The 12,927-nt window shown below is 47.3% G+C and overlaps 1 protein-coding gene across 1 annotated transcript; it reads left to right on the forward strand.

Annotated features, from left to right (window-relative positions):
- Positions 1 to 1,042: 1,042 nt before the first annotated feature.
- Positions 1,043 to 12,551, forward strand: LOC129694488 (PHD finger protein 1-like). The gene is made up of 5 exons (XM_055631205.1): positions 1,043 to 1,296; positions 2,963 to 3,044; positions 3,771 to 3,866; positions 7,854 to 7,951; positions 12,342 to 12,551. The coding sequence occupies exons 1-5, from the start codon at positions 1,108 to 1,110 to the stop codon at positions 12,492 to 12,494; spliced, it is 618 nt and encodes a 205-aa protein (XP_055487180.1). The 5' UTR covers positions 1,043 to 1,107; the 3' UTR covers positions 12,495 to 12,551.
- Positions 12,552 to 12,927: the final 376 nt, after the last annotated feature.

A 12,927-nucleotide genomic window follows, 5' to 3' on the forward strand; every position in this document is an offset into this window, starting at 1 on the left:
CTCTAGGCCGAGACTCTTCCATTAATGGAAATATAGAATCATAGAAAATAGGTGCAGGAGGAGGCCATTCGGCCCTACGATCCAGCTTAGCTACTCCAGCATTTTGTGTCAATTTTAGGACTGGGATGAGGATTAGTCTAGATTAGAAGATGGACACAAAATGCTGGAGTAACTCAGCGGGACAGGCAGCGACTCTGGAGAGAAGGAATGGGTGAGGTTTTGGGTCGAGACACTCCTTCAGACTAGGACTAGAAACATAGAAATTAGGTGCAGGAGTAGAGGCCATTCGGCCCTTCGAGCCTGCACCGCCATTCGATATGATCATGGCTGATCATCCAACTCAGTATCCCGTACCTTCCTTCTCTCCATACCCCCTGATCCCCTTAGCCACAAGGGCCACATCTAACTCCCTCTTAAATATAGCCAATGAACTGTGGCCTCAACTACCCTCTGTGGCAGAGAGTTCCAGAGATTCACCACTCTCTGCGTGAAAAAAAAGTTCTTCTCATCTCGGTTTTAAAGGATTTCCCCTTTATCCTTAAGCTGTGACCCCTTGTCCTGGACTTCCCCAACATCGGGAACAATCTTCCTGCATCTAGCCTGACCAACCCCTTAAGAATTTTGTAAGTTTCTATAAGATCCCCTCTCAATCTCCTAAATTCTAGAGAGTATAAACCAAGTCTATCCAGTCTTTCTTCATAAGGCAGTCCTGACATCCCAGGAATCAGTCTGGTGAACCTTCTCTGCACTCCCTCTATGGCAATAATGCCCTTCCTCAGATTTGGAGACCAAAACTGTACGCAATACTCCAGGTGTGGTCTCACCAAGACCCTGTACAACTGCAGTAGAACCTCTCAGTCTGGTGAACCGTCTCTGCACTCCCTCTATGGCAATAATGTCCTTCCTCAGATTTGGAGACCAAAACTGTACGCAATACTCCAGGACTAGGACTAGACGAGACTCGGAGCAGAAATAGACTGGACGATAGACTACAGTGGATGTATCTGTCTGATCTTTGTCCTGTTTCTCCCACGTCCAGTTCTGACGCTCCGCGTCAGCTGCTTCCCTCCGTGAAGCCCCTCCTCGCCCGCCCGCCCGCCCAGCGCCATGGAGGGTGAGGGTGAGGGGACAGTGGGGAGAGGGTCGAGGGGCAGGAGGAGTGGCCCCAAGGTGCCTCCGGGGGTCAAGAGGAGAGCCCGAGGAGCAGGCCAGGGTGCCCAGCCCCGACTGTGGGTGGGCCAGGACGTGCTGGCACGCTGGAGCGATGGGTTACTCTACCTGGGCAAGGTCCGCAAGGTGGGTTCAAATCCCCGACCCCCACGTCCCGTCCAAACCCTTCACACTTTTAAGATATTAAGATATGCCATTTATTGTCACTATACATGTACAGTGAAACTGAAAGCTGCTCGTACTCAGTGCATACATACAATTTAGCACAAAAAACAAGAAACAGAAAAAACAAAAAACAGAAGGGAGATGAGGGGGGGGGAATAGGTGCACAAATTCTGCGGCGCTACATACATATATACATATATACAGATGGAAGTCCGTGTTGGGCGGTGTAGTCAGTGCATGTGTGAATTTGAATTTATAGTAGTTATAATTCTCGGAAAGCAACTATTCCTGAGTCTGTTTGTCCTGGATTTGATGCACCTATAGTGCCTTCCAGTGTGTGTGTGTTGCACGTGTGTTTCACGTGTGTTCCCCACCACATCCCACCCCACCCCGTCCCACCCCACCCCGTCCCACCCCGTTTCCCACCCCACCCCACCCCACCCACCCCCACCCTGTCCAACTAAAACTAACACACATGACCATATAACCATATAACAATTACAGCACGGAAACAGGCCATCTCGACCCTTCTAGTCCGTGCCGAACACATAATCTCCCCTAGTCCCATATACCTGCGCTCAGACCATAACCCTCCATTCCCTTCCCATCCATATAACTATCCAATTTATTTTTAAATGATAAAAACGAACCTGCCTCCACCACCTTCACTGGAAGCTCATTCCACACAGCTACCACTCTCTGAGTAAAGAAGTTCCCCCTCATGTTACCCCTAAACTTCAGTCCCTTAATTCTCAAGTCATGTCCCCTTGTTTGAATCTTCCCTACTCTCAGTGGGAAAAGCTTTTCCACGTCAACTCTGTCTATCCCTCTCATCATTTTAAAGAACTCTATCAAGTCCCCCCCTTAACCTTCTGCGCTCCAAAGAATAAAGCCCTAACTTATTCAACCTATCTCTGTAACTTAGTTGTTGAAACCCAGGCAACATTCTAGTAAATCTCCTCTGTACTCTCTCTATTTTGTTGACATCCTTCCTATAATTAGGCGACCAAAATTGTACACCATACTCCAGAATTGGCCTCACCAATGCCTTATACAATTTTAACATTACATCCCAACTTCTATATCAATGCTCTGATTTATAAAGGCCAGCACACCAAAAGCTTTCTTTACCACCCTATCTACATGAGATTCCACTTTCAGGGAACTGTGCACAGTTATTCCCAGATCCCTCTGTTCACCTACATTCTTCAATTCCCTACCATTTACCATGTACGTCCTATTTTGATTTGTCCTGCCAAGATGTAGCACCTCACACTTATCAGCATTTAACTCCATCTGCCATCTTTCAGCCCACTCTTCCAACTGGCATAAATCTCTCTGTAGACTTTGAAAATCTACTTCATTACCCGCAACCCCACCTATCTTAGTATCATCTGCATATTTACTAATCCAATTTACCACACCATCATCCAGATCATTGATGTACATGACAAACAGCAGTGGACCCAACACAGATCCCTGTGGCACCCCACTCGTCACTGGCCTCCAACCTGACAAACAACCATCCACCATTACTCTCTGGCATCTCCCATTCAGCCACTGTTGAATCCATCTTGCTACTCTATCATTAATACCCAACCATTGGTGTCTGTGACCCCACTCACAGGTGAACCGGTGGAAACAGATGTGTCTTGTTCGCTTTGAGGATAATTCCGAGTTCTGGGTGCTGTGGAAGGACATCTATCCCCGTAAGTATCCAATGTCTACCCCCTCTCTCCCCCTCTCTCTCCTTCTCCTTCCCCCTCTCTTCCCCCCCCCCCCCTCCCCCTCTCTCCCCCCCCCCCCCCCCCCCTCTCTCCCCCCTCCCCTCTCTCCCCAATTCACTGGATGTTCTCAAGAGAGAGTTAGATTTAACTCTTGGGCTAACAGAATCAGGGGATATGGGGAGGGAGTGCAGAGACGGTTCACCAGACTGATTCCTGGGATGTCAGGACTGTCTTATGAAGAAAGACTGGATAGACTTGGTTTATACTCTCTAGAATTTAGGAGATTGAGAGGGGATCTTATAGAAACTTACAAAATTCTTACTGGGTTGGACAGGCTAGATGCAGGAAGATTGTTCCCGATGTTGGGGAAGTCCAGGACAAGGGGTCACAGCTTAAGGATAAAGGGGATATCCTTTAAAACCGAGATGAGAAGAACTTTTTTCACACAGAGAGTGGTGATTCTCTGGAACTCTCTGCCACAGAGGGTAGTCGAGGCCACAGTTCATTGGCTATATTTAAGAGGGAGTTAGATGTGGCCCTTGTGGCTAAAGGGATCAGGGGGTATGGAGAGAAGGCAGGTACGGGATACTGAGTTGGATGATCAGCCATGATCATATTGAACGGTGGTGCAGGCTCGAAGGGCCGAATGGCCTACTCCTGCACCTATTGTCTATGTTTCTAACACAATGTCTGTGTCTGTGCTTGCAGCTGCTCTCCCAGGCACGGAAGGTGTTTGCTGTTTGTGTGGGGATTCCACCCTCACTCAGAATAACCTCATCATCAATTGTGGCAAGTGTAACCAAGGTGAGGACAGGCAACCATATAACCATACAACCATATAACAATTACAGCACGGAAACAGGCCATCTCGGCCCTACAAGTCCGTGCCGAACAATTGTTTCCCCCTTAGTCCCACCTGCCTGCACTCATACCATAACCCTCCATTCCCTTCTCATCCATATGCCTATCCAATTTATTTTTAAATGATACCAATGAACCTGCCTCCACCACTTCCACTGGAAGCTCATTCCACACCGCTACCACTCTCTGAGTAAAGAAGTTCCCCCTCATATTACCCCTAAACTTCTGTCCCTTAATTCTGAAGTCATGTCCCCTTGTTTGAATCTTCCCTACTCTCAAAGGGAAAAGCTTGTCCACATCAACTCTGTCTATCCCTCTCATCATTTTAAAGACCTCTATCAGGTCCCCCCTTAACCTTCTGTGCTCCAGAGAATAAAGCCCTAACTTATTCAACCTATCTCTGTAACTTAGTTGCTGAAACCCAGGCAACATTCTAGTAAATCTCCTCTGTACTCTCTCTATTTTGCTGACATCCTTCCTATAATTGGGCGACCAAAATTGTACACCATACTTCAGATTTGGTCTCACCAATGCCTTGTACAATTTTAACATTACATCCCAGCTTCTATACTCAATGCTCTGATTTATAAAGGCTAGCATACCAAAAGCTTTCTTTACCACCCTATCTACATGAGATTCCACCTTCAAGGAACTATGCACGGTTATACCCAGATCCCTCTGTTCAACTGTATTCTTCAATTCCCTACCATTTACCATGTACCAGGGAGTAACGTGGAACGCAGCCCCGTACAGCACGGAAACAGGCCCTTCGGCCCACCGAGTCCGTACTACCCTTCAGCCCACCGAGTCCCCACTGCACCTGGTGCCAAGTTCCACAAACGAAACATTTTCCTTAAGCTCGTCCACTTTGATCTCTCGTTTTCACACCTCGCCCTTCCTTATCTCTGTGCATCCCTCTCCCCTGACCTCACTCTGAAGAAGGGTCTCGACCAGAAACGTCGTCCAGTCCTTCTCCCCAGAGATGCTGCCTGTCCCGCTGAGTTACTCCAGCATTTTGCATCCTATTATCTAAATGGTGGCCGATTGGGAAAGGGGGAGATGCAGCGAGACCTGGGTGTCATGGTACACCAGTCATTGAAGGTAGGCATGCAGGTGCAGCAGGCAGTGAAGAAAGCGAATGGTATGTTAGCTTTCATAGCAAGAGGATTTGAGTATAGGAGCAGAGAGGTTCTACTGCAGTTGTACAGGGTCTTGGTGAGACCACACCTGGAGTATTGCGTGCAGGCTCGAAGGGCCGAATGGCCTACTCCTGCACCTAATTTCTATGTTTCTATGTTTACAGGCCCACTGCTGTCAAATGCTCATCGCATGTTAAAGCTTTGGTACACATGACAATAAACTGAAATAACCAAACTGAATAACACCCACTCATTCCTGGGATCATTCTTGTAAACCTCCTCTGGACCCTCTCCAGAGCCAGCACATCCTTCCTCAGATATGTGGCCTCAGCATTACATCCCTGTTTTTTATATTCTAGTCCTCTCGAAATACATATAACCATATAACAATTCCAGCATGGAAACAGGCCATCTCGACCCCTTCTAGTCCGTGCCGAACACATAATCTCCCCTAGTCCCATATAGCTGCGCTCAGACCATAACCCTCCATTCCCTTCCCATCCATATAACTATCCAATTTATTTTTAAATGATAAAAACGAACCTGCCTCCACCACCTTCACTGGAAGCTCATTCCACACAGCTACCACTCTCTGAGTAAAGAAGTTCCCCTCATGTTACCCCTAAACTTCAGTCCCTTAATTCTGAAGTCATGTCCCCTTGTTTGAATCTTCCCTACTCTCAGTGGGAAAAGCTTGTCCACGTCAACTCTGTCTATCCCTCTCATCATTTTAAAAACCTCTATCAAGTCCCCCCTTAACCTTCTGCGCTCCAAAGAATAAAGCCCTAACTTGTTCAACCTTTCTCTGTAACTTAGTTGCTGAAACCCAGGCAACATTCTAGTAAATCTCCTCTGTACTCTCTCTATTTTGTTGACATACTTCCTATAATTGGGCGACCAAAAATTGTACACCATACTCCAGAATTGGCCTCACCAATGCCTTGTACAATTTTAACATTACATCCCAACTTCTATACTCAATGCTCTGATTTATAAAGGCCAGCACACCAAAAGCTTTCTTTACCACCCTATCTACATGAGATTCCACTTTCAGGGAACTGTGCACAGTTATTCCCAGATCCCTCTGTTCACCTACATTCTTCAATTCCCTACCATTTACCATGTAGCATTTACATGTCAGCATTGCGTTTGCCTTCCTTATTAGCGATGCCACATCGTAATTGTCGAGGGTCAGCATTAAATCCTTGTTGTGTGAGAAAGACCTGCAGAATGTAGACACAAAATGCTGGAGTAACTCAGTGGGTGAGGAGCATCTCTGTAGAGAAGGAATGGGTGACGTTTCGGGTCGAGACCCTTCTTCAGACCTTGAATCCTTGCTTCTTTCTACACTGCATTGGGCATTAAATTGAAGGTAGACAAAAATGCTGGAGAAACTCAGCGGGTGAGGCAGCATCTATGGAGCAAAGGCAACATTTCGGGTCGAGACCCTTCTTCAGAATTTCATTTAATTTAGTTTAGTTTAGAGATACAGCGCGGAAACAGGCCCTTCAGCCCACCGAGTCCGCGCCGACCAGCGATCCCCGCACACTAACACATCCTCCTACACACACACACACACACACACAAACACACAACCACACACACACACACACACACACACACACACACACTAGTGACAATTTTTTACATTTATATTTATACCAAGTCAATTAACCTACAAACCCACATGTCTTTGGAGTGTGTGAGGTTATCCATTTTGGTGGCAAAAACGGGAAAGCAGACTATTATCTAAATGGTGGCCGATTGGGAAAGGGGGAGATGCAGCGAGACCTGGGTGTCATGGTACACCAGTCATTGAAGGTAGGCATGCAGGTGCAGCAGGCAGTCAAGAAAGCGAATGGTATGTTAGCTTTCATTGCAAAAGGATTTGAGTATAGGAGCAGGGAGGTTCTACTGCAGTTGTACAGGGTCTTGGTGAGACCACACCTGGAGTATTGCGTACAGTTTTGGTCTCCAAATCTGACGAAGGACATTATTGCCATAGAGGGAGTGCAGAGACGGTTCACCAGACTGATTCCTGGGATGTCAGGACTGTCTTATGAAGAAAGACTGGATAGACTTGGTTTATACTCTCTAGAATTTAGGAGATTGAGAGGGGATCTTATAGACTCTTACAAAATTCTTAAGGGGTTGTGGACAGGCTAAATGCAGGAAGATTGTTCCCGATGTTAGGGAAGTCCAGGACAAGGGGTCACAGCTTAAGGATAAGGGGGAAATCCTTTAAAACCGAGATGAGAAGAACCATTTTTCACACAGAGAGTGGTGAATCTCTGGAACTCTCTGCCACAGAGGGTAGTTGAGGCCACAGTTCATTGGCTATATTTAAGAGGGAGTTAGATGTGGCCCTTGTGGCTAAGGGGATCAGGGGGTATGGAGAGAAGGCAGGTACGGGATACTGAGTTGGATGATCAGCCATGATCATATTGAATGGCGGTGCAGGCTCGAAGGGCCGAATGGCCTACTCCTGCACCTAATTTCTATGTTTCTATGTTTTCTAAGTCAATTAACTACAAACCCACACGTCTCTGGAGTGTGGGAGGAAAACAAAACATCTCTGACAAAACCCACGCAGATCACGGGGAGAACGTGCAAACTCCGTACAGACAGCACCCGTGTTTGGGATGGCACCTGGGCCTCCGGTGTATACGGCATTCGCTGTATACGGCAGCAAGTCTACCGCATCGCCGGTTCTGGGCTGGGCCCGGCTCTGATGATCAGCCCTCTCTATCTCTCTATCTCTCTGTCTCTCTGTCTCTCCCCTCTCTCTCAGGGTATCACCAGGAGTGCCACGCACCCCCTATCAACACGGACACCACCGCTCCCGCCCGCTGGATCTGTCGACCCTGTGTCTTTGCTGTGGCCACCAAGGTAAGACCAGGGTCTCCAACCCACCGGGAGGTCATAGTGCATCAGTACATAGTTCATCGGTTCACAGGTCATCAGTTCGCAGTTCATCGGTTCATAGTGCATCAGTTCACAGTCTATGTTTGCAGTTCATAAGTTCACAGTTCATGAGTTCACAGTTCACCGGTTCACAGGTCATCAGTTTACCAGTTCATAGTTCACCAGTTCATGAGTTCACAGTTCGCCGGTTCACCAGTTCATCAGTTCACAGTTCACCGGTTCACCAGTTCACCGGTTCACAGTTCATTGGTTCATAGTGCATCAGTTCACAGTCTATGTTTGCAGTTCATGAGTTCACAGTTCACCGGTTCACAGTTCACCGGTTCATAGTTCACCGGTTCACAGTTCATCGGTTCATAGTGCATCAGTTCACAGTCTATGTTTGCAGTTCACAAGTTCACAGTTCATGAGTTCACATTTCACCGGTTCACCAGTTCATAGTTCACCGGTTCACAGTTCATCGGTTCATAGGTGCATCAGTTCATAGTTCATGAGTTCACAGTTCATCAGTTCATGTTCACAGTTCACCGTTTCGGATCGTACTTTTAAAAATAAATTGGATAGTTATATGGATGGGAAGGGAATGGAGGGTTATGGTCTGAGCGCAGGTATATGGGACTAGGGGAGATTATGTGTTCGGCATGGACTAGAAGGGTCGAGATGGCCTGTTTCCGTGCTGTAATTGTTATATGGTTATATATGGTTTCACATCTCATAGATTCATCAGTTCCGAGTTCATTGGGCCACAGGTTATAGGTTCAGGGTTCATCAGTTCATAGTTCATCAGTTCACAGTTCAGGGCGGCACGATGGTGCAGTTTCTACCTTACAGCGCCAGAGATCCCGACTACGGGCGCTGTCTGTACGGATTTTGTACGTTCCCCCTCGTGACCTGCACGGGTTTTCTCTGAGGTCTTCGGTTTAAAAACCTAGAAAATAGGTGCAGGAGTAGACCATTCGGCCCTTCGAGCCAGCACCGCCATCCAATGTGAACATGGCTGATCATCCAAAACCAGTGCCCCGTTCCTGCTTTTTAACCATATAACCATTTATAACAATTACAGCACGGAAACAGGCCATCTCGGCCCTACAAGTCCATGCCGAACAATTTTTTTTCCCCTTAGTCCCACCTGCCTGCACTCATATCATAACCCTCCATTCCCTTCTCATCCATATGCCTATCCGATTTATTTTTAAATGATACCAATGAACCTGCCTCCACCACTTCCACTGGAAGCTCACTCCACACCGCTACCACTCTCTGAGTAAAGAAGTTCCCCTCATATTACCACCAAAATATTCTGTCCCTTAATTCTGAAGTCATGTCCTCTTGTTTGAATCTTCCCCGTATTCAGTCAGTGGAAAAAAGCTTGTCCACATCAACTCTGTCTATCCCTCTCATCATTTTAAAAACCTCTATCAAGTCCCCCCTTAACCTTCTGCGCTCCAGTGAATAAAGCCCTAACTTGTTCAACCTTTCTCTGTAACTTAGTTGTTGAAACTCAGGCAACATTCTAGTAAATCTCCTCTGTACTCTCTCTATTTTGTTGACATCCTTCCTATAATTGGGCGACCAAAATTGTACTCCATACTCCAGATTTGGTCTCACCAATGCCTTGTACAATTTTAACATTACATCCCAGCTTCTATACTCAATGCTCTGATTTATAAAGATTTTTCCTCCCACACTCCAAAGACGTGCAGGTTTGTAGGTGAATTGGCTGGGTATAAATGTAAATTGTCCCTAGTGTGTGTGTAGGATAGTGTTAGTGTGCGGGGATCGCTGGTTAGTGCAACCGAAGGGCCTGTGTCCGCACTGTATCACTAAACTAAACTGTAAAGACCAGTTTAAAACCTTTTCCACATTTTCATCAACCCTCCCCCTCCCCCTTTGTTAACGCACCAGGGACAACTAATCTACAAACCTGTACGTCTTTAGGATGTGGGAGGAAACCGGAGCTCCCTGCGAAAACTCACGAGGTCACAGGGAGAACGTGAAAAATCCACACACGCAGACAAACAAATCCAGAGGTCAGGATCGAACCAGAGTCTCTGGCGCCTTGAGACAGCAGGGCTACCCGCTGCTCCACCATGCCACCCTTTAATCCTTACTTTAGAGATACAGCGTGCAACAGGCCCTTCCTTCAGCCCAACTTGCCCACACCGGCCAACATTGTCCCATCTACACTAGTCCCACCTGCCTGCGTTTGGCCCATATCCCTCCAAACCTGTCCTATCCATGTACCTGTCTAACTGTTTCTTAAACGTTGGGATAGTTCCAGCCTCAACTACCTCCTCTGGCAGCTCGTTCCATACACCCACCACCCTCTGTGTGGAAAAGTTACTCCTCAGATTCCTATTAAATCTTTTCCCCTTCACCTTGAACCTGTGTCCTCTGGTCCTCGATTCCCCTACTCTGGGCAAGAGACTCTGCCCGATCTATTCCTCTCATGATTTTATAACCATATAACCATATAACAATTACAGCACGGAAACAGGCCATCTCGACCCGTCTAGTCCGTGCCGAACACATAATCTCCCCTAGTCCCATATACCTGCGCTCAGACCATAACCCTCCATTCCCTTCCCATCCATATGCCTATCCAATTTATTTTTAAATGATAAAAACGAACCTGCCTCCACCACCTTCACTGGAAGCTCATTCCACACAGCTACCACTCTCTGAGTAAAGAAGTTCCCCCTCATGTTACCCCTAAACTTCAGTCCCTTAATTCTCATGTCATGTCCCCTTGTTTGAATCTTCCCTACTCTCAGTGGGAAAAGCTTTTCCACGTCAACTCTGTCTATCCCTCTCATCATTTTAAAAAACCTCTATCAAGTCCCCCCTTAACCTTCTGCGCTCCAAAGAATAACTCAAGAGAAACCTTCTGCGCCCCATCTACACTAGTCCCACCTGCCTGCGTTTGGTCCATATCCCTCCAAACCTGTCCTATCCATGTACCTGTCTAACTGTTTCTTAAACGTTGGGGATAGTCCCAGCCTCAACTACCTCCTCTGGCAGCTCGTTCCATACACCCACCACCCTTTGTGTGAAAAAGTTACCCCTCAGATTCCTATTAAATCTTTTCCCCTTCACCTTGAACCTGTGTCCTCTGGTCCTCGATTCCTCTAATCTGGGCAAGAGACTCTGTGCATCTACCCGATCTATTCCTCTCATGATTTTATACACCTCTATAAGATCACCCCTCATCCTCCTGCGCTCCATGGAATAGAGACCCAGCCCTGCTCAACCTCTCCCTGTAGCTCACACCCTCTAGTCCTGGCAACATCCTCGGGAATCTTCACCGAACCCTTTCCAGCTTGACAACATCTTTCCTGTAACACGGTGCCCAGAACTGAACACAATATTCTATATGCGGCCTCACCAACTGTGTTCTCTGCGATGTAAATCTGTGTGATATTTATTTAAACACAAAAATAAATTGAATCACTTATTGCAATAATATAAATACGATACGAAACAATATCGAGCGTTTCAAAATCACCCGACTATCGAAACAAATATTCTGAACTGCTCTGCACTCATGTTACAATCCCTGTCAACGATACATTCATAGAAACATAGAAAATAGGTGCAGGAGTAGGCCATTCGGCCCTTTGAGCCTGCACCGCCATTCAATATGATCATGGCTGATCATCCAACTCAGTATCCCGTACCTGCCTTCTCTCCATACCCCCTGATCCCTTTAGCCACAAGGGCCACATCTAACTCCCTCTTAAATATAGCCAATGAACTGTGGCCTCAACTCCCTTCTGTGGCAGAGAATTCCAGAGATTCACCACTCTCTTTGTGAAAAATGTTTTTTTCACCTCGGTCCTAAAAGATTTCCCCCTTATCCTTAAACTGTGACCCCTAGTTCTGGACTTCCACAACATCGGGAACAATCTTCCTGCATCTAGCCTGTCCAACCCCTTAAGAATGTTGTAAGTTTCTATAAGATCCCCTCTCAATCTCCTAAATTCTAGCGAGTACAAGCCGAGTCTATCCAGTCTTCCTTCATATGAAAGTCCTGACATCCCAGGAATCAGTCTGGTGAACTTTCTCTGTACTCCCTCTATGGCAAGAATGTCTTTCTTTAGATTAGGAGACCAAAACTGTACGCAATACTCCAGGTGTGGTCTCACCAAGACACTGTACAACTGCAGTAGAACCTCCCTGCTCTTATACTCAAATCCTTTTGCTATGAAAGCTAACATACCATTGGCTTTCTTCACTGCCCCCCGCGGTGCCCAGCGGTCCCGCAAATCTCCCAGGGTGTTGTTCCTCTCGAATGTCGACGTAAGCCCCGGGAAGTGTGCGGGTGTTAAGTGTGTGTGGTTTATGTTCCCGGCAGAAGGGAGGAGCTCTGAAGAAGGGCCCGTACGCCAATGCCATGCGGCTGATGAAGAGGGTCCTTCCCTACCAGCTCGAGTCCCTGGACTGGGACCCCCAGCACCTGACCAACCAGCAGCAGTGTTACTGTTACTGCGGTGGTCCTGGCGAGTAAGTACCGTGCAGCCGGCATCACACCGTTAAATACGGCCCACCTAGTCCGCGCGGAACAGCGATGTCAGCTCACGGACCAGCGATCTCTGTGCCCCGCCCACAGATCACATTACAGGTGCACAACCTTTTATCCGGAGTTCCGGAAACCGAAAAAATCCGAAAACCGGCCATTTTTTCCAGATGTCATCTGCGCACCAAAGCTCGCGTTTGGCGCCAAACCTGACCCGAAACCCGAAACGACCCACGGTCAACCCAGGTCTGTGCTACTGTAGCGGCTGCCTCCTCCCCGGAGACCGGGGAGACACTTAAAACATCTGTAAATCATTGCTTAAATGTTAGTCAGTTAGTTTGGAGGGCTTTTATGTGAAGGGGGGAAACTTTTAATGTCTTAGTCACCTACATGGTCGGAAGGAGGCGGGAGGGCGGTCAATGCA

The sequence above is a fragment of the Leucoraja erinacea genome, unplaced genomic scaffold (assembly GCF_028641065.1).
Source record: "Leucoraja erinacea ecotype New England unplaced genomic scaffold, Leri_hhj_1 Leri_689S, whole genome shotgun sequence".
NCBI classification, from domain to species: Eukaryota; Metazoa; Chordata; class Chondrichthyes; order Rajiformes; family Rajidae; genus Leucoraja; species Leucoraja erinaceus.

Bases quoted from the DNA above. Each gene is read 5' to 3' on its own strand.
- LOC129694488 (XM_055631205.1), top strand. From the start codon at position 1,108: ATGGAGGGTGAGGGTGAGGGGACAGTGGGGAGAGGGTCGAGGGGCAGG. The intron at 1,297-2,962 runs GTGGGTTCAAAT...CCCCACTCACAG, and splicing joins ACCTGGGCAAGGTCCGCAAG to GTGAACCGGTGGAAACAGAT. The intron at 3,045-3,770 runs GTAAGTATCCAA...CTGTGCTTGCAG, and splicing joins GTGGAAGGACATCTATCCCC to CTGCTCTCCCAGGCACGGAA.